The sequence below is a fragment of the Euleptes europaea genome, chromosome 4 (assembly GCF_029931775.1).
Source record: "Euleptes europaea isolate rEulEur1 chromosome 4, rEulEur1.hap1, whole genome shotgun sequence".
Classification (NCBI taxonomy): Eukaryota; Metazoa; Chordata; class Lepidosauria; order Squamata; family Sphaerodactylidae; genus Euleptes; species Euleptes europaea.
Window position 1 is genome coordinate 99314856 of NC_079315.1, and position 22030 is coordinate 99336885.

Here is a 22030-nt window from a genome sequence, read left to right on the forward strand (position 1 = left end):
GAAGATTTCAGGATTTTTCATGCATTGCTTCTCTGGTTTTACATTAAGCATTTTGCATTCTTACAGTGTTTTGAAATCTTGGGCTATGTCAGCCCTTTCTCACAAAACCATTTTTAAAAATCCTCATCCACATTATGAACACTACTAATCCCATGTGTGAACATTCACACCTACCTTTTTTGCCCTACTATGTGAGCAGCCTTGAGTTTTCCTAGGCCTGTACTTATATGGAGAAGTATACCATGTAAACTGGGCGATTGTGGGTATGGCTGGCAGGAATGGCCATGATTGCAGTGGCTCTCCTGTCTAAATTAGAATAGTTGCCAGCTATGGATTTTCTGCCCCACACACTAAAATTCTATGCTAATGTAAACCCAGAGGTATGGTTGCATAAGGAAATAATATATAAAATCACTAATACCCAGCTTGCTGGGGGTAAAGGGAAGACGACTGGGGAAGGCACTGGCAAACCACCCCATAAACATAGTCTGCCTAGTAAACGTTGTGATGTGACATCACTCCATGGGTCAGTAATGACCCTGTGCTTGCATAGGGGACTACCTTAACTTTTTTTTAACCTAATACCCACAATACTCTTTCACAACAAAATTGGGAAAGATTGATGCTTTGATTCTGGAAAAATTAGAATTTTCAATACAGTGTTGTAAATCGGCTAAGGGGGAATAAAGGCAATATAAAAGAAGGCTTCGTGGGTGTTCTCTAACCCTTCTGTCAACACACTTTGACAACTGACCTGAGACACTGAGCATAATAAAATAAAACTTGAATCCAGTGGCAAAGGCAAACAAAATGTGCTGTGGCATAAGCTTTCGTGAGTCAGAACTCGTATCAGATGTATCTAATGAAGCGCGTTTTGACTGCTGAAAACTTACGCCGGAATAAATGTTGTGACTCTTTAAGGTGCAGCAGCACCAAGATGGAACTGGCAAATGAGTGAATCGAGCACTGGTTGTAGCCTATCATTTGTCCTTTTCCATCTAGTCCTGATTCACTGCTGCCATCTCCTGCTTCATCTGGGCAAAGTTAAACTCTGAGCCACAGGTGAGCGCTTTGTTAACTTTCCGCAGATGTTGCTGGAAGAGCAGAGGAGGGAATGAGTGGATGAGGGAATTCTTGTGAATGTAATGTGCAACCTCTTCATATGTGTCTGACATTTTCCCTTAGAATGTGAGCTGGGGAATCTCCAGTTGCACTGGCCTGTTTCTCAGCTTCAGCCCTTCCTTTAAAATATGTAGATTCAAATACTTACACACCTTACAGGGATATTGTAGAGGGTTATTGAGATATCGTATGTGATGTGTTTTGAACACATGAAAGCACCGTAGAAATGCTAAGCATAGATGAACCTTTAGTGCCTCTTGTGGCAGTCTATGAGGACCGGACTTTTATTATGCATTCAGGATTTTACTTTGGTGTCAAATGTAAGATGGGTATGATGTACAGATTTACACACTTGCTATTGATCTAAAAACCTACTAAATTATTTAAGACAGACTTTGTATTATTGTTTACTTGCATTGTTAGTTCTGCATCACGCATTCGGTTGGATCCTGCTGATTTTTTCACCCAATTCCCCTCCCACTTACAGCCCCCGTCCCACATGGCTTTTGCCCAAGCGGGACCTATGAGCCTCAGCATGAACTTTTTGGTGATCAAAGGAGACCAGCTCCTCTTTTTTTTTTTACCAGTGAAAAAGCTGGTTGAATCCAAACCATTACCTTTTTGATAGGGAGCTGTGTTAGTCTGTCTGTAGCAATGGAAAAGAGCATGAGTCCAGTGGAACCTGAAAGATTAACAAAATTTCCGGCGGGGGATGAGCTGTTGTCACAGCTCACTTCTTCAGATAGGTGTCTGCTGGCCTTTATGTGCTCTTTCAAAATCTGGGTAATTGAAGTAAGCAGATCTTTACAGACAGGTGTGCGTTGGGGATCAGGTATCAGCCATCAACTGCCAGCACACCACTTTGGTTCTATGGGTTTGGTGAAACAGCCTTCAAAATCCTGTCAGAGAGAACATTTTGGAAAGGAAAATAGTGTTTCATGTGGGCAACAGGGTTTGGGATAGCAGGAAGGGTGGAAGAGGGACTAGGCTCATGACTTTTGCAGACTCAGGCATGCGTTTGCATCTTCTGAGCCTTGGAGTGAATTAAAGGCTATATTTCTTTGGGGGTGGAAGTAAGGAGTCATACATTTTATGCAATGGTGCCATTTGGGATTTTATGTACGTATTTACTTCATTTATGCCCTGCCTTTCCCCCTAAAGTGGCTTACATCATTCTCCTCTCCTCCATGTTGTCTCACAACAACCCTGTGAGGTAGCATAGGCTGAGAGAGTGTGACTTGGCAAACATCACTCAGTAAGCTTCCATGGCAGAGTGGGGGTTCGAACCTGGAAATCCCAGATCCTAGCCCAACGTTCTAACCCAGGGGTGTTGAACTCATTTATTACGAGGGCCAGATATAACATAAATGTCACCTGGTCGGGCTGAGCTATGCTTCGCCAGCCCAGATTTGGTAGGTGGAGGTGGCTGCCTCGGGCTCACTAGCCCAGATTGAGAAGGGGATGGCTGCCTCGGCTGGCAAACCCACTGCAGGCTCGCCAGTCCAGACTGGGACTGGGGGTGGTGGTGACTGCCTTATCTGGCTCAAGGTCCGGATCCAGCCCCTGGGCCATAGGTTTGACATCCCTGTTCTAACCACTGCAAATCTTTATTGAGCTAGAGGTGCACTAACTTAAAGGTATGCAGTTTTCCTCATGGCTGTTTCCTACAATGAATAATATTTCTCTCCAGGACCGGAGGATCATGCCTATTATATTAGGTGCTGTGGAACACAGGCAGGATGGTGCTGCTGCAATCGTCTTGTTTGTCGGCTTCCTAGAGGCACTGTGTGAACAGAGTGCTGGACCTGATGGGCCTTGGCCTGATCCAGCATGGCTTTTCTTATGTTCTAATTATGCTTGCTTGTTGTGAGCACAAAGAAATTTGCAATACTGATTGCCATACATATTTGACTGTCCATGGGAGTAGCTTGACAGGCACCATAAGGGCTCTTGTACAAGCCACACTGAAATGAATGGCAATGTGGCAAGTCAAAAGGATCTTTAAATTCAACCGAATGAAATTGATCACACTGCGCATTACTTGACTCTTCTTACCCCAAAAACACAACTGAAAACACCCTAAAACAGGGATGTCAAACATTAGGCCCGGGGTGCGGATCAGGCTGCTTGAGAGCTCTTATCCAACCTGCAAGCCAGCTGAGGCAGCCACCCCCCCTCCCTTTCTCAATCTGGGCCTGCATTGGGAAATTTAGCCAGTAGGTGGCAGTGAAGAGATTATTATGGTACATGAAAATGTGTGTGTAAAGTGCCTTCAAGTCGCAGCCGACTTATGGCGACCCCTTTTTGGGGTTTTCAAGGCAAGAGACTAACAGAGAGGTGGTTTGCCAGTGCCTTCCTCTGCACAGCAACCCTGGTATTCCTTGGTGGTCTCCCATCCAAATACTAACCAGGGCTGACCCTGCTTAGCTTCTGAGATCTGACGAGATCAGGCTAGCCCCAGGGAATTATGTGTTTAAGGAAATAACGCCACAACAATAAAATTAAAGTTGACCCTTGGTTTCTGTGTAAAATATGAAATAGTATTCATTTCAGTTATCATAAATGCCTATCTTTCCTTGAGTGTTGAAGATACGTGATCATTGGAAAGAAAATACTTGCTTTGTAGAAACTTTACTTATACCTCATCTTTACTTTGCAACACAGATGTACTCAGCAGACAAAAGTTGCCAACTCTGTGTTGGGAAACTCCTGGAGATCTGGGGGTGGAGCATGCAGGGGGTGGTTTCTTGGGATGGGATGGGCCTCGGCAGGGTATTGTGCCATACAGTCCACCCTCCAAAGCAGCCATTCCTGCAGAGGACCTGATCTCTGTAGTCTGGAGATCATTTGTAATGCTGGGAGGTCTCCAGGCCCCACCTGGAGGTTGGCAACCTTATCAACCAATCGTGGTATAACTGGATTCAACAGAGGACAGGGTCCCTCAGTTGTGTATGAGGAAGAACTTTGGTACCTCTCCCAAGAAGTTACCAACAGGGTTTTAGATTCACTCAAGCAGCTCAATCTTTATTTCACGCACTCACTTTAAGTACACTAATTGTTTTGATTGTGGAGCAAAGTGCAAAATATACATAACAATGGAGTCAAAACCTTTACCATCCATTAAGCCCTCACTTGCAGCAGAAAGCGAACATGTTACTAAAGGCTACATTGTACTTAAAAGACAGTGGGGAAGAAAAGAAAGAACACCCAGACCGGGACAGGCACAATTGATCAGGAATCTCTCTTGAGTAAACCCCACTGGGATGAACTCAAACTGTGTAAGGGTTTATCCCTTCTCTTGTGCAATTCCCCTTCCTCTCTTGGTCTGTATGAGACGCATTCCCAGGGCATTGTGAGCTACATTGTAAAGATACATGCAATTCTGCTTTAAGAAGTCTCATATGCAGAGCATATGTATGTAAAAATTGAAGGGTCGCTGGAGGAGGATGGAGCTTTTGTTTTTTGTGAAATAACCAGCAAGCCCTTTTGCTGCAAGTCTCCAGTAACTTTTATGCGTATGCCAAGTGAAATAATATTCTATTTTGGGAGGAAATTATTACTTTGGCCCCTTAATAACCACCCTAGAAGAATATTTCGGGTGTTTGCCCAGAAATGTCCTTTTGCGTGGCTCTGCAGGAGAGCCAGCATATAGGGGTTAAGAGCGGTGGGACTCTAATCTGGAGAACCAGGTTTGATTCCCCACTCCTCCACATGAAGCCTGCTGAGTGACCTTGGGCCAGTCACAGTTCTCAGAACTCTCTTAGCCCCACCTACCTCACAAGATGCCTATGCGGGGGAGGAGGGAAGGGAAGAAGATTGTAAGCTGGTTCAATTCTCCTTAAAAGGCAGAGAAAGTTGGCATATAAAAAAACCAACTCTTTTTCTTCTACAGTTGCAAGGGGAAAACCACATGGTTTCCAGCATAATGGGCAGATTTTTAAAATTTATTTTAAAAGCTGTTTTCAAGTACAGGTTGAGTATCCCTTATCTGAAATGCTTGGGACCAGAAGTGTTTTGGATTTTGGATAATTTTGGGAAATCTGCATATACATAATGATATCTCTTGGGGATGGGACCTGTGTAAACACAAAATTCATTTCTGATTTCTGTATACCTTATACACATAGCCAGAAGGTAATTTTATACAGTATCTTTAATTGGTGCATGAAACAAAGTTTGCATACAGTGAACCATCAGAAAGCAAAGGTGTCACGATCTCACCCACCCACCATGGAGCAGAGAATAAGCATGGAAAAGATATATCGCAGCTGAAGGGGACTTTTTTTCCCTCGGAGACGCTGAATAACCTCTCTGTTGTATGCCTGTGTTTTAACTGCATCCCATCACATGAGGTCAGGTGGCATCATGTCGGCTCTCAAAAAGTTTTGGATTTTAGGATAAGGGATACTCAACCTGTATTGTAGTTTTGAGTACTGTAGGTGTTCAATGTACTATTTGGGGCCAATGCAAATATAAAGGGAGTTAGATTTTCAGGATCCTCGGTTCCAAAAACATTTGATTAAAATTGGTCAGACATGCAATATCCCTGGTAAAAAGAAATGGGGGATTTTGCCTGTGAGAAGGGAGGAGCTTGAGGACAGGCACTGAACAACCTTGGGTTCCTTTAACCCCTAGTTAACAGCAAAGTAGTGGTGCATCTGCCTCATCATTTAGTAATCAGCCACCCTGATTCTTGGCATTTAACATTGCATCAGATCCCATCTTATTAAAAAAGTGCTTTTTCAGAAACTTCCACTTCCCAAATACAATTTTAAATATTTTTAAATATGCAATGCTACAGAACTACATATTTATATCATGTCTTCAGAAGATTTGCAGAGGTCATACCCATTAAAAAGTGCAATAACAGAAACATCAGGTGCAGGAAATTATAAAACATGACATTGTGGCTTAGTGGAATATGTGGGGGAAAAACCACCAACATTTACACACCAGGGTTGCAAACTACAGTTTTTGTCCAGACAGTTCAGACAACAGCTGCAATATCCTGAATAATAAACTAATTATGACACCAGGATTGGGTGGTACCAATGTTGCTACAGATGCATCTTCGTGAATCAGCAGATACTGGAAAACAACAGGTTATCTATTGATGATGTGACAAGCCTCTTTTTTTGGTCCTACTGAGGGGACGTACAGAGCCTACTATGATTTCTGGGATCTAGGTTCGTTTTGAACTATAAACCTTCCCCTCAATGTCCAAGTGTTCTACAGGTAGCAAGTGTATAAGCTTTGGGTTCGCTGCCATGAGGTAAATTTTGGGGTGCACAAGGAGACCAGAACCAACAGGTTGAAATTAAATCAAAAGTTTCCATCTAGACAGTAGGAAGAATTTTCTAACAGTTAGAGTGGAACAGGCTTCCTTGGGAGCGGGGTGAGAGCTCCTTCTCTGGAGATTTTTAAGAAGAGGTTGGATGGCCATCTGTCAGCAATGCTGATTCTATGATCTTAGGCAGATGATGAGAGGGAGGGCATCTTGGCCATCTTCTGGACATGGAGCAGGGGTCAGTGGGGTGTGGGGGGGAGGTAGTTGTGGGTTTCCTGCATTGCGCAGGGGGCTGGACTAGATGACCCTGGTGGTCCCTTCAAACTCTATGATTCTGTGAGATTATTGAGACCACTGAGGCTGGAGTAATATGTAAACAATTAAGAAGATTTATTTATTTACAGGTTGGTTTTAGAGGAACAAACCAGCAGCACAGGTCTCCAGGTAGACAAAGTAGAAACCTGGCTGAGGCACAAAAATTTAAACTGGTGATCACTTCAGAGAGTAGTTAGACTTTCCTACAATGGTTTCATACACAAATAGACTTTTATTAACTAGCCACTAGGCTGGATCCTCTCATACCCGCAGGATTCCACCCACACCAGCCTGCCCTCTCCCCAGAGTCAGACTAAACTGTACAAGGTCTGCTCATCACCAAAGACAGGCCTAACAACCGAGCACTCTTGTCTCTCCCAGAGTTAGAGCTAAACCACTCTGCCACATTACCAGGCAGAGCTACTTTTCACTCTGTCTGCTCTTTCTCCTGAGCTGTCCCTGCTCTCTCTCTCTGAGGCAGAACTCAACTCTCGCTTCTCATGTGTTCCCTCCACCCTCTCCTTCTTGAAAGTGAATGGATGCTGAAGCATCCTATGGGCTCATGTGAGTAGCTGAATTTCCCTTCATGGGCAGGACACCATGACATACCAGGCACACAGGTTTGCATTACACAACTTAACAGTAACAGAACAGTGCATCTGTTAGGCTATACTTGGATGCAGTAAGGGACTGCTGTGCAGATGTATAGTCAATTGCTCACCCCTCCTCATCCCACCCAGTACCCGAGGCTACAGTTACATCCTCAGGTGCTGAAGGATCATTTTAAGTCTTGGGAACAATGCACTGAGCACCCATTTGTAGACCATACAGCAAGAGAACACACGTATGTCCCTAGTCAGGCTGCATGTGTATTGGGGTTTTTCAGTACAATCCTTCTGAGCTCATTACAGTCAATGGGCTCAGTATGACATACCTAGACTTAGGACTGTATGTTCCCAGGTCTGTCCTCATACATGGTTGCTGTCCAGGTTAATCTGTAACCTGCAGTGTCTCTGGAGGATGTTGCTGTGTCCCATTCAGGGATGAATCAAGTCACATCCACAGCCACCCCAGTAGCTTATGGTTCAGGATGGGCACAGCAAGTCAGTAGGTCCACCTGGATGGTAGACCATCCAGACGTCTACCAGCCCACCGACACACAAAATACATTTTTAAACGTATAGCATATACTATTTCAGGATACAAGAAGTATCAAATAATTGCACATTTTTACATCCCCCCTCCATACATTTAGGAAATTGGTTCAATAAAATGGAAGTGTTCTGAACCATGCTCAGCCTGAGCGGTCAAGAGGAAGGAGAAAGAGGGACTTCAGTGGGAGGAAGCAGGGGTCCCATTAGTCTGTGCCCAGGACCTTTAGCTGACATCTTGAGCCAACTCCACAACAGCCTGTATTGGCTTTAATTATGGAGGCTGGCCCTCCTAAAGTCAGGAGACAAGTCAGGCTGCTCTCGTTCCTAAGTTACTTCTCCCTGCCCATATCCTGCGGGGTGACAGGGGCTCTCTGCTGAGCACAACCTGCCTGTTGTCCGACATACAAGAATGCCAAGATGCGACAATCCTTGGAACATAATATGCAAGGAGTTCATTAGGTTTCTCCATAAATTAAAACATGTTAAGAACGTCAGAAAAGCCGTGCTGGATCAGACCAAGGCCCATCAAGTCCAGCAGTCTGTTCACACAGTGGGTAACCAGGTGCCTCTAGAAAGCCCACAAACAAGACGACTGCAGATACATTATCCTGCCTGTGTTCCACAGCACCTGGTATGCTCATCTGATCCTGGAGAGAATAGGTATGCAGCATGACTTGTATCCATTTTTACTAGTAGCCATGAATAGCCCTCTTCGCCATGAACATGTCCACTCCCCTCTTAAAGCCTTCCAAGTTGGCAGCCATCACCACATCCTGGGGCAGGGAGTTCCACAATTTAACTATGTGTTGTGCGAAGAAATACTACCTTTTATCAGTTTTGAATCTCTTACCCTCCAGCTTCAGCAGATGACCCCATGTTCTGGTATTATGAGAAAGAGATGTCTTATAGGAAGTTATGGCCACAACGCAACCCATTATTAGCTCAAGCCAACAGTGGTCCTTTATCACCCTTCTCACCCCCACTCCAAATATCTGTACTGCATAACATCCCAAACTGTCTTTTAAGATAAGAGGATTTTTTTAAAAAGCAGAATACAGCATAGGAAGGTAAAGGAGATGAAGGTGCTGCATTTATCCTAGATGGGCACACGTGAACCTTGTTGCATACCTACATGATCCATTTGAATGGCAGACTGCATCTTTCCGTGCAGAACAAGCGATTCTTCCTTGGCCCATATGACCATGAATGATACAAAACACCACAGTTTTTGTGACACAGTTCAGTATTTCTGCCTCTGGGCCTGCCAATTCCGAAGTTCTTATAATTCAAACGTACCAGGAAAAAACAACACAATATTTAAACCCCTGTAAACAAAACCCCAAACTGACCAGCAGCTATTTGTAAAAAGAAAACCATCCGTGTAAAATATTTTCATCTATAAAAAAGCATGAGACATTTTCATTATTAAAAAAAACAAAAACAAGAGAAAAGTAACCCTTTATAATAATCCGAAGGCTGAATTAGTGTGACCAGAAGCACCGTTCGTGGCTCAGTAGGTTGGCGCACAGAGTCTTGGTACCGCTAGATTCATTCTGTCTCCTTAGTGAGTTCTGTAGCTTCATCCACATCTTCCGCATCCTTTGCCATTTTCTCATATTTTCGTTTGAAGAAGCCGAGCTGTAAGAAGTTTTCAGAAGTGTTCTTAATAGCAAAATGGCATGCTACCGAGGAAGGGCTCCCAGATTGAATCCCCAACATCCTCAACTAAATGGTCTCAGGAAAGGCCTTACTCTTACTCGGGAAAGGCCTTACTTTGGGGAGGGGCTGTGGCTCAGTGATAGAGCATCTGCTTGGCATGCAGAAGGTCCCAGGTTCAATTCCCAGCATTTTCAGTTAAAGGGACCAAGCAGGTAGGTGATTGTTAAAGACCCCTGCCTGAGACCCTGGAGAGCCGCTGCCGGTCTGAGTAGACAATACTGACTTTGATGGACCAAGGGTCTGATTCAGTATAAGGCAGGTTCATGTGTTCATGGGTACTCTGCTACAGGCCCTGTTCAGCCACTGTCAATCAGAGGAGATAACAGACAGGCCAAAAGCACTCACTCAAGTATAAAGTGGTGGTGGAAAGTGCCATCAGGTCACAGATGACTTATAGCAACCCTGTAGGGTATTCAAGGCAAGAGACGTTCAGAGGTGGCTTGCTGTTGCCTGCCTCCACGTGGGCTGAGAGAGTTCTGAGAGAACTGTGACTGGCCCAAGGTCACCCGGCAGGCTTCATGTGGAGGAGTGGGGAAACAAACCCGGTTCACCAGATCAGAGTCTGCCACTCATGTAGAGGGGTGGGGAATCTCCAGTTCTCCAGATTAGAGTAGACCACTCTTAACCATTACACCATGCTGGCTCTCTTATAAGTATGCTTATAAAGTAATTGTGCCCTTGATTGCTGAAACCTGCTTTTTCCCAAAGCCGCCTGGAGCTGCGGTTTCAGGACAAAAGATGGATTATACATATTTAAATAGATAACAAACAAATAACTCCTAGTTCAGGAAACGAGAGCCTCTAGCCAAATTTGGATGAAAAAGTCCTAAATATTTACTTTCCATAAAGCAGCAACTAGTGCTATCAGCAAAAGGAGGCCCGCCACGATGCTTCCTATCACAACTCCAACTGGGACTTCCGCTTTTGCATCAGGCTTTATTATTGTCACTGGGATCTGAAAGAAACAATGCAATTTGTTACCAAACAGAAAGCAATGATTAATATATGAAAGCAGTATTTGCTATCTGCATGCCTAACAGTGTATTGGTGTAAAGCTATATGATGATTAACATAGTCCCATGGGGCTCAGGGTTAATTCATTACCTTGGACTCAGAAAGCTTGGGATCAACGAATAAGATCAAGGCAGCTCCTTGGGCAGACAAAAGGCATTTCCATTTGCATCGGGAGGGCTTCTGAATTCCGCCCTGTACTGAAACGTTCACTGACCCACAACAGCAGTAGAAAAGAGTAGGAGTCCAGTAGCACCTTAAAGACTAACACCATTTCTGGCAGGATATGCGCTTTCGTGAGCCACAGCTCACTTCTTCAGATTGTTAGTCTTTAAGGTGCTACTGGACTCCTACTCTTTTCTACTGCTAGTGACAGACTAACACGGCTACCCAGCGTGATCTGACCCACAGTAGTAGCTCTTCTGGGAATGCAGAGGAAAAGAAGTTGCAATAAAAAAATCCAGTTCTGCAGACAAGACTCTGCTCACAATTCTTGGGCACAAACAGCTTTTGCCTGCCCTTTATTGAAAGATTACAGAATTCTGCAGTGTCCTTATTGGAGGGGTGCAGAATTCTGCATGTCTTGCTCAGTAGTTCAGTTCCTACACAAAGCTATGGCTCCCACAGGCTGGAAAATCTAAAGTGAATGCTGAAATTAAAGAGCTGTCCCTTTCTGTCCTCTCCCCAATAGTAAGACATTCATCGAGGCACTGGCCAATTTTTCATGAATATGATTAGAAATACAGATGTGCCTGCTGGCTTGCAAAGACACTTGGACCTTTTAAAAACCTATGAAAACCCAAAACGAGCTATGAAAATTTGGAAGAACATTTTCTTTTTAAGTGCAAGATGTGTAAAGAATTACAAGGAAACTGACTGATGTAATTTAAACTCATGGCTTCTGGGAGCTCCACCCTGAAACCACTCAGATATTTGAGACTTTATTACTGGAATTCATTTTTATTGTCCCGGTTTGGGTGAGGATATATCTATACATTTCATTGTGGCTGAAATCCATATACTTTGTAACAGAACCACTGTGGTAATGAATTTAGCAGGTCTCCAAATGGCAGCTTTCTCTGACAGTGTGGGGAAATTATATATATTTCCCCACTTTCGTGGGGATATATATATTTCCTTTACTCAGTGACTTTATAAAGTCTAGTCATAGAGCAATTACATTGAACCAAATTAGCCTAAATTAAATAACTTAATTGTATAACTTGTTTCTGCATACTGGTCACATGTTTTAATGCAATGATACATTTGGATCTTTTTTTGTAAATAAATAAATACTTGGTTTTTAAAATGGTCTTAATGATGTGTGATTGGGAGGGGGATGGATTTTAATGTTTTTAAAATGTGATATTATCGTGACACTGTCCTTCAGTGTTACTCCTCTGAAAATGCCTGCCACAGCTGCTGGTGAAACGTCAGGAAAGAAAATACCAATACCACGGTCACACAGCCTACAAGAACCAATTATCGGGTATGTTTTAATTGTTAGCTGGGTTTTTAGGTTGGGTCTTTCTTTCTCTCTTTCTGTTTGTTGACAGTTGTTTAAATTGTTAGCCACCTTAGTGGCCCTTGTAAAGTCAGACTATCAGGATACACATTTTGTAAACAAATGAATAATTTTTGAAAGCCTTAAAACACGTTTTGCAGAACCCCAAATATTATGTTAACCTCAGGAAAGGCATTTAAGGAAATTTCAGCTCTTAACAAAGAGTGCAGTGATTAGCGAGGCTATTTACCAGCTGGTGGCTTGTAAATTCCTTCTACTAGCCCCAGTCTCCTGGTTTGGTGAGACTGAAGAGCAGGAGAAAAAATGGCCACCATCATAGAGACACTCTGTGTTTTTCCCCTCCTAGTCTGTATGGTAGAAGACCATAAATATTAGAAGGCAAGAACATTGCCAGCTGTCCTCTCCCCTTGACCTAGCCATAGTGGAGCAGCTGCTGCACAGCTTCAGTTTGCCCTCTTGAGACTTTCCTCCAGCTGGCCAGGGATGCCAAACAAGGATTGCCAGCTATGATAAACAGCCCCAGGCAGGGCCCCCAGCTCTTGTGCCACCACCTGCCTTCCCTCAACTCGCCCACCCCAGACGAGCCATGCCAACTGGAGGGAGACAAATAGTGAGGGAGGGCTGTTGCCTTCCCGACCCCAAACACACATGCTTCCTGGGAGCTACAAAAATGGTGGCAGCCAGATGCATAGTCCCTGTGATCCAGAAAGGCTCCTGATCTTTTAGATCGCTTTCTCCATCTTTTTGCAGGGGTGGTAGGGGGAGAAAAGCCAAGGATGAACATGTGAATATCTGCTGTCTCTTCCTGTGAATCCTAGACTTGGATCTTATCCCCTGGGATTCCTCAAGGAAGCATTACATTATTTTAATTGTCTCAGTTTTGTTTCTGTCATGCCAAGGAAGGGATGTTTGTGGGCAGCCAGGCTTGGAAGAGCAGCTTTTTATCATCAGGAAAGGTTTGCTTACTCTCTTTTCCTCAGTCCATTAAGCAGAAAAGATATGGGGAAGATTTTAATTAAAAAAAAATACTTTGGCTTGCTGCAGTTTGCAAAGTATTTATTGATCTGTTGGTCACAGCCACTGATATCAGCAGTAAGGCTATGTCGGTGTATACTTTTCCAGCCAGGTATGGTCTTCTAGCTAAGTTTTTTTTAAAGCTCATTCCTCCCCAAACAAAATTTTGCAAATATTGTGCATGATTTTATGATTTTTTAGTTTTTATAATCAATTTGTAAGCTGAAAGATGGGGTTTAACTGTTTTCAGTATGCAGGTAGCTGTGTTTCCCCTCCTAGTGGAGGGGATGTGGCTCAGTGGTAGAGCCTGCTTGGCATGCCACTGTTGCTACATAGAAAGTTAGGCCAACTTTCGGAGAATGAAGTGTAAGCCTTATGGAAGCCAGATCTATCCACAGCTCTGAGATGTGATGGACCTCAGTGTTCAGGGCAGTACACATTTGCTTACTAGATCTTGGGGATAATCAACACTATCTGACATTGAAGAAACAGAAATTGTTAAAGATTTTCTATTCCTTAGCTCAATCATCAACCAAAAGGGGAGGGGCTGTGGCTCAGTGGTAGAGTGTCTGCTTGGCATGCAGAAGGTCCCAGGTTCAATCCCCGGTATCTCCAGTTAAAGGGACTAGGCAAGTAGGTGATGTGAAAGACCTCAGCCTGAGACCCTGGAGAGCCGTTGCCAGTCTGAGTAGACAATACTGACTTTGATGGACTAAGGGGTCTGATTCAGTATAAAGCAGCTTCATGTGTTTATGTGTTCAAAAGGGAGACTGCAACCAAGGAATCAGAAGCACATTGAGAGTGTTGAGGCTCTCATACCTTTTCCACTGCAGGAAGAAAAGTAGCTGCAGAGAAAAGTTTGAATGGAAAGATGCATCTTGGGTTAAGAATTTCCTCCCCTTTAGCCTTCACAACTCCAACCAAATTCACAGCAACCTATGACTTCATAGTAATAAATGTTAACTGATGATTGGTGCAGACCACTAAAACATTCATGACCAATCCAAAATGCTGTGATTGTAACCAGGGCCGATGTCAGCATACCCTGCAGTGGGGCATCTGCCAGGGCCCATTGGCCGCTGGCTTCCTTCTCACGCATCTCCTCCGGTGCCTGCACACACGCCTTTCCACTGTTTGCTTGTGAGATGCTTAGTCACTTATGCTCCCAGCTTCCCACTGCTGGAGAAGGGCATGTGGGTTTGGCACAAAGCATCAGCATTCCTGTTGCTGGCACTCTTGCTGAACCCACCACCCAGCACCATCGGGGAAAAGTACATGCAGGCAATGTGGGCAGCTATTACTGCAGGTGGTGGGAGAACAATGTGCAAGTGAGTGGGGACAGGTGGGTGGGTGGGTGGGCAATAACAGGGTCCTGGTGGTGGGCACGGGGGTCCCTGAGCATTCTCTGGCCCTGGTTGTAATTATGCAAATCTGTATGAAGTCTCCTTATTCTGAGTCAGGTCACTGGTCCAGCTAGTCCAGTAGTGTCTGCTCTAATAGTGGCTCCCCAAAGTCTCAGGCAAGGGTCTCGCCCAACTTTGCTAGCTGAGATCATGTGGACAAGAGGGACTGAACTCTGAACTTTCCACATTATTTATTTTTGCATTTCCACACTGCAAGTGGTATCCAATATTTTAAGACCACGACTCTCAACAAATGTTAAGAAGCGGCAACAGAGATTGTTTCCAGTGGAAGCATGGTCCAAAGTAGAGAAGGTGTAACTCCATGCCCACAAGTTCTGACAGAGTGGGGAGGATTTTATGGAAGGGGGTGTCTCATATTTCTTCAGGCACTTGCCTACAACTTCTGTCCATAGGTAGGCTTTGTTTAGGGAAAGGCCCCTCCAAACTGTGGGAACTGAACTGAACTGACATCTCCTGTTTCCCACTGAGCTACCAGCCAGGACACTTAATGTGTACAGCCACCTTCCTTCACTAAGGTTTGGAAGTTTCTTACACCTCTTTTTGGGGGGGTAAAAGTAAATGTTTACTGGAGCCACTTTGTACAAAGCTGGTTAAATAAAAGTATTTGGGGGAGTTTCAAGTTTCTTTCCAACCAAAGTTTTGGCATGTGAAATTAACTGAAATGTCCATGGTAATCCCTGGCAGGTCAATCTGCTCAGTTTCCAATGACTTTAAAACTCCAAAAGATATATTTTATACATGCGACTAACAGCAGTTTAACATTTTTATAAGAAGAAGATATAGTGTTGTGGCATGCCATGTGGTTTTTTAATAGGGACACAAACAATGAAATAGCATAGTAAGATTGAAGACATAAAACAGTCCTACTCACTGATAAATTATTCTCTCCATCCACAAATATATCTGAGTCATATGTATCAATCTGTGCACTTGAAGATAACTGCAACATCTGGAAAGTTGACTACAATAGAAAAAATGACAATCGACAATCAAAAACCATCTTTAATTAGTTACAAGCAGGTCTCTCCCACCCTTCCTTTCCAATAGATTTTAAATAGCTGCCTATCTTTATTGTTCCATTATAAAACCCATAACATATAATACATACAACCACCACTTATACAAAACTGACAACTAGCCAAAAACCCGGTTAAAGGCTAAGAATGCCAAACAGCATTAATAAAACCTGTTACTAGAACCAATAAAACTATAATTTGCCAACTGCATAATCAGTAATAAATTAAAGATTTACAGCAAAAAAACATAAAAACAAAAACAAAATGGGACCCAGTGGACTTGGTTTAGTAGAACATCCATTACTTAAGTGTAGACACAATTATTTTGGACATAGCCAACTCTAGTATTAAAAAAAAAAAACCCAGAACTGACTTGCTAACTTGTAGCAATTAAGTCATTATGCAAAGGTGATGTCTAATTTTTAAATGAAGAAACCACAGTGCTACTTTAGGAGCCAGTTTTAACATTAATGTTGAATCCTGCAGGGATTTTAACTGGTAATTGAAGTGCTCCCTTCTACTTGTTCTGGAACAACCAAAGCTGATTCCAGACAATGGTTAAAAGAAAGGTCTGTGGGAGATCTCTGGAGATCCGATGGATACAGGCTTAAGTTCCATTATGGAAAAAAGGCAGGACATAAGTTGCAGTAACAACCCATCTAAAAGCAGCATCGTGCGGCTTTTGTTCATTTTATCTGAAGTATGTTGACTAAACTGAGGCTATTGTACTTTGATCACATTATGAGAAGACAAGAGAGAGTCACTGAAAGAGACAATCATGCTAGGAAAAGTTGAAGGGAGCAGGAAAAGAGGAAGACTCAACAAGAGATGGATTGACTCAATAAAGGAAGCCACGGCCCTCAGTTTGCAAGACCTGGGCAAGGCTGTTAATGATAGGACGTTTTGGATGACATTGATTCATAAGGTCGCCACGAATCGGAAGCGACTTGATGGCACTTAACACACACACACATGTTGCACACTTCTATTTTTAGCAATTCAATAGGTGTGTTACAGTTTTAAACAGTTCATACTTCTAAATCAGCATGTGTTACAATAGCTTTAATCTAGCCTTTATAATATTATACCAAAAGGCATGACAAAAAGGCATACTGTTTTATTTCACAAATATTAAATATTCAGGAATTGGTAACTCTTAAAATATGGATGCTACTCACAGCTGCAAATGTCCCATTCCAGATTCTGGTAGAAACATTAACATAATACTCGGCTTTCAGCGTGAGATCCTTCAACTTGCATGAAATTGTTTCACATACGACATTCTTGCAGTTCTTTCAGGTAAGGGAGAAAGATGATAATTTAGAACAGAAACAGGTTTTATCATTATTTTAAGAATGTTCAGTATGGCAATTAACATCTAAATTTTTTAAAGGCATTCATCGTTTCTGGATAAAACTTACTGCACAATTCCAGCTGGACCTGCTTGTCGTCAGAACGGCCCTACTAGATCAGACGATCTATTTAGTCCAGCATCCTGTTTCACACAGAGGCTAACTAGATGAACCAGAAGACCCACTTCAGGGATACTTCATTATAGTTCACCCTTGCATCTAAAAAAGTATGCTGTAGTGCACCGAAAGTTATGCTGGAATAAAATTTTGTAACGTTTTTAAGGTGCCACTAGAATCTTGTTTAATTTTGCTACAACAGACCAAACCCCTTTGGAATGACCAGCAACTGGCATTTAGAGGTATGCCGCCTCTGAACATGGAAGCCCTATTAGTAGGGATGTGCATTTGGATATATCTGGTCCAAACAATTCCGAAAAATACCTTGTCAATATTTTCCAGATATATTCAGGTATCTGGATGTTATCCGGGATTTGCCGGGATGCTGGGAAATGGATTTCAAAAAATCTTGGAAATGCTCAGGAATAACTAGAAATATTGGGAAGAGTCCCAGTGTTCAAAGGCTCCCGGGACTGTTTTTATTTTTCCTGTTTGTGTCTTTCCAGGCTTGGTATTGGCTTACCAGGTTGATTTTGCTTAGATTCTATCCTTTTACATTGTTTTTGTTGATTCTGCAACGTTGTGTTCTTTGCTCAAGTTGGTTTGTGTCAGGTTTGTGGTTTTCAGTGGATTCACAGGTTTGACATTGCCTTTGATTCTTGGGTGGTACATTGGCTGGATTCTCTCCAGTTTTTTAGGCTTGCAACAGTGTTCCTATTCCAGTTAGTTCTGGAGACTCGCTGGTTTGATAGTGGGTTGGAATGTTGGGCTGTACATTTATTGTGTTAGGCTTGCCACGTTGCCCCATGATTCTGATGGGATTCCCTGGTGCTGCATTGGTTCTTTGGGCCTGTTGGTTCTGTATGAGGCTTTTAGCCAGGGGTTGCTTCCTCTTGAGAGTGTTTGGTTACTGTTTGACTGGGGGAAGATACCTTGGAGATACCCCTCCACAGGGAACACTGGAGGATGGTGGGGGGCACCTTGTTCAGGGGCACATAGTACTGGACTTCTTGGTCCAATTCACTTGAAATGTGGGGGTTATTTAAAAGACAGGCACCAGCAGCTCTGCTGAAATGTTGGTGCCATTAGCTTTAAAAACAGCCCCTCCAGCCATCCTGCAAAAGGGTAAAGTCCGGCAGTGGCCCAATCACATGCATTCTTAGTGGTGGCTCCCACTTTTTGTCACTTTCCTGAGGAAATCTACCATTTTGCAGAATTCTGTAATACCTACTCCTATTGCATTGTTCAGTGGTTGTCTGGGTACACTGTTTATGTTCTGTAAGCTGCCTCGAGTCTGAGCAAGAAATGCAGACTATAAAGTAAATAAATAAATCATGCAACTTTTTAGTGTATATTCATCAGTGATATTGTCGAAGGCTTTCACGGTCAGAGTTCATTGGTTCTTGTAGGTTATCCGGGCTGTGTAACTGTGGTCTTCGAATTTTCTTTCCTGAAGATGCCTGCCACAGCTGCTGGCGAAACGTCAGGAAAGAAAATTCCAAGACCACGGTTACACAGCCCGGATAACCTACAAGAACCAATTCATCAATGAATTCCAGACTCAGAAGGCAGGGGCCCAAGACCAATCAGATTTGCCTGCAAATCTGGAAAGGGGGGGTTATTTGCATGTCACATGCACATACATGGAACATTCAGACAGACTACAGAATAGTTAATAATTCAGCCTTCCTGAATAACAACGCAGGAACCACACAATTAGATACTGAAGCACTAAACTGAACTCACCAGTTCTTTCATGGCTTTGAAGTTTTCTTTCCGGAACGATACATCATAGGGTCGCTCTCCTATTCTAAATGGATTGATCTGCGCATCACAGGTAATATCACTGCCCTAGAAAGAATATGCAAAATTATACATAAAGTATCAGAAGTAAATTTTGTACAGATTATTACCTAACCTATAACTGTGCTATAATCCACAGAATGCGTCAGGGAAAAAATATTTGATGTCCATGTATTTAAATCAGTATTACAAAGACCTGACTAAGACAAATTAAAGAAGCATACTGATCCAGGACCAACAGAAACGGTCCCTGTTTTGCAGTCTCCAATGCATTATGGGAAGCTCCTTAACCAGCACATGAACACACATGAAGATGCCTTATACTGAATCAGACTCTTGGTCCATCCAAGTCAGTATTGTCTACTCAGACCGGCAGCGGCTCTCCGGGGTCTCAGGCAGAGGTCTTTCACATCACCTTCTTGCCTGGTCCCTTTAACTGGAGATGCCGGGGATTGAACCTGGGACCTTCTGCATGCCAAGCAGATGCTCTATCCTTGAGCCACAGCAGCGAGCATCAATCAATAGAGTGCAGGTATAGACTGTCGCATCATTATTAGTTCTTGCTGCATTGCTTTGGTCTCATACTGCATTTATTATACATGTTGTAGATGATAAGTGATGCTACTACAACTACTACTATTATTATTATTATTATTACACTCCTCTGACCAAAGGTCTTGAGTGAAGTCAAAACAAAGACAAAATAAAATACAAGATACAATAAGCAGCTGTGATGCTAGTAAACCATGGCTTCACCTGACTGGTATGCACTGCAGTCACATACATCAATGGATTGTTCCCTTCAGTGTGTTTTGGAATATGGATTTTCAAAGATGCCATATTTACTGGAATACTTCCTCTTGTGACCTGAAAAAAAACCCAGACATCTAATGAGATAAGCATTGGATTTAAAAAAAAAAAAAAAACCACATACATGGGCTACTGGTTCTAAGCAGCCTATTCTGTGAGATTTGTTTTCTGTTGGTACAATAATGTAAGAAATTTAAGCTTTTAAATGTTAGTATAATAGGCATGTTTTTTATTGCACATGGCCAAAGGTCGTTACAAGATTAGACTAAGTAAAATATGAATTACAGAAGATAACAAATAAAAACAATCAGTAAGATAGGTTGCCAATCATCAAGCAAGCTTCATCCTGTCCAAACAAGTATGAGTATAAATGTTAAAATATTCCACACTCTAAAAACAAGTTATGTTACTAAAAAGTATGACTTTCAGACACAACGTTTGCACAAATGCTCTTGGCAGCCAAAGCACATAAAGCTATCATATGGGCAACATGTGGGGATCCACATCCTCTAGAATATTTTCTCCACAACTGTATATGAAGATAGTTTTGCTAAAATAGCTGCAAGAAATGTATGTCTGGGTTCCAAATGTAGAGGGTGGTTCAGGATATAATGAGGAAGCTCCTCCCTCTGCCACAACACAAGTAGACATTAGGAAGAATTTTCTAACAGAGCGGTTCCTCAGTGGAACAGGCTTCCTCGGGAGGTGGTAAGCTCTCCTTCCCTGGAGGTTTTTAAGAAGAGGATAGATGGCCATCTGTGAGCAATGCTGATTCTATGACCTTAGGCACATCATGAGAGGGAGGGCATCTTGGCCATCTTCTGGGCATGGAGAAGGGGTCACTGGGGGTGTGGGTGGAGGTCGCTTGGAATTTTCTCCATTGTGCAGGGGGTTGGACTAGATGACCCTGGTGGTCCCTTCCAACTCTATGATTCTATGAAATACATATATGCTGGATAACCTGTTTATGTCAGTCTTGTCCAGCTAACATGGATGCATGGCTTGAGAACAAATAGCAGTAAAGGCTGATCTTACGTTATAAAACATGATATTGGACAGTGGGCTCTGTTATGTTCCACTTTAAACAGTTTATACCAGGAAGAAATATATACCCAGTTGCAGAGTTCTGGATTAACCTGGGGGAAGTTGATCCCACATTGAAACTGTAACAGAGCAAGTCAATAGCCTAACTCCTTCTAGAAGTCGGGGGCTGGAACAATGGATTAATTACTGGAGACAGTTCAAAATCTTTTTCTTTAAAAAAATCCTTGTATTGCCTAAGTTGAGGGGTTAGGCTCTGAGGACCACGTCTCCTGCAAAATCCTCTAAAAACAATTGAATTTCCTTCCTCTGAACAACAGATCTTGATAGAAGGTTAAGTTTAAATGTATTCTTTGTAAGGTATAAGCTGTTTCCCACTAAGGGTCACATCCTGTGTTTGAAATTTCCCTGGAGGAGGCCGAACTAGAAAGATAGAGAAAAAAATGTGCAAAGCACCAGAGGTTACAAGGCATTTATCTAATCACTTGTAGCTACTCCAAAGTATTACAAAATAATAGTAACATCAAAGGTTCAATTAAATTGCCAACATGTATTACAGCATACGAATAATGAGCAAACACAAAAAGCAAAAGTGTTGGTATTTGTATTAGTTATACTTCTGTTTGTTTTTGAATTTCAAGGTTACAGTCCAAATAAGGATATTGAAACGGGATATTAGCCGGCAAACCTGTCACTGTTTTATGTTATATTATCAACACTTTTACTTTTTGCATTTGCTCATTATTTGTATGCCCTGTGGCGCAGAGTGGTAAACTGCAGTACTGCAGTCCAAGCTCTGCTCATGACCTGAGTTCAATCCCAAAGGAAGTTGGTTTCAGGAGCCGGCTCAAGGTTGACTCCTTGAGTAGCCTTCCATCCTTCCGAGGTTGGTAAAATGAGTACCCAGCTTGCTGGGGGTAAAGGGAAGATGACTGTGGAAGGCACTGGCAAACCACCCCGTAAACAAAGTCTGCCTAGAAAACGTCGGGATGTGATGTCACCCCATGGGTCAGGAATGACCCGGTGCTTGCACGGGGGACCTTTACCTTTACCTTTTTTTAATACATATTTGCAATTTAATTGAACCTTTGATGTTACTATTATTTTGTAATACTTTGTAGTAGCTACAAGTGATTAGATAAATGCCTTGCAACCTCTGGTGCTTCGCACATTTTTTCTCCCCTCTCTTTTTCTCTGTGTTTTTTCAAGCTAGAAAGATGTCAGTTTAGACCAGTGATTCCCAAAGTGGGCAGTGATTCCCGAGGGGGGGATTATCCAGGGGGGCACTAAGAGGCAAGAGGGCAGCAGGGGGGCACTAGA

General features: G+C 42.8%; 1 protein-coding gene across 1 annotated transcript in view; it reads right to left on the reverse strand.

Annotated features, from left to right (window-relative positions):
• Positions 1-9426: 9426 nt before the first annotated feature.
• Positions 9427-22030, reverse strand: part of ITGA2 (integrin subunit alpha 2) — a 52826-nt gene continuing 40222 nt past the window's right edge. The window contains exons 24-29 of the mRNA XM_056848378.1: positions 19616-19726; positions 18803-18907; positions 16766-16879; positions 15443-15532; positions 10436-10552; positions 9427-9516 (exon numbers count right to left, since the gene is read on the reverse strand). Coding sequence (XP_056704356.1) covers positions 9427-9516; positions 10436-10552; positions 15443-15532; positions 16766-16879; positions 18803-18907; positions 19616-19726 — 627 coding nt within the window. The remainder of the gene's footprint in view (positions 9517-10435; positions 10553-15442; positions 15533-16765; positions 16880-18802; positions 18908-19615; positions 19727-22030) is intronic.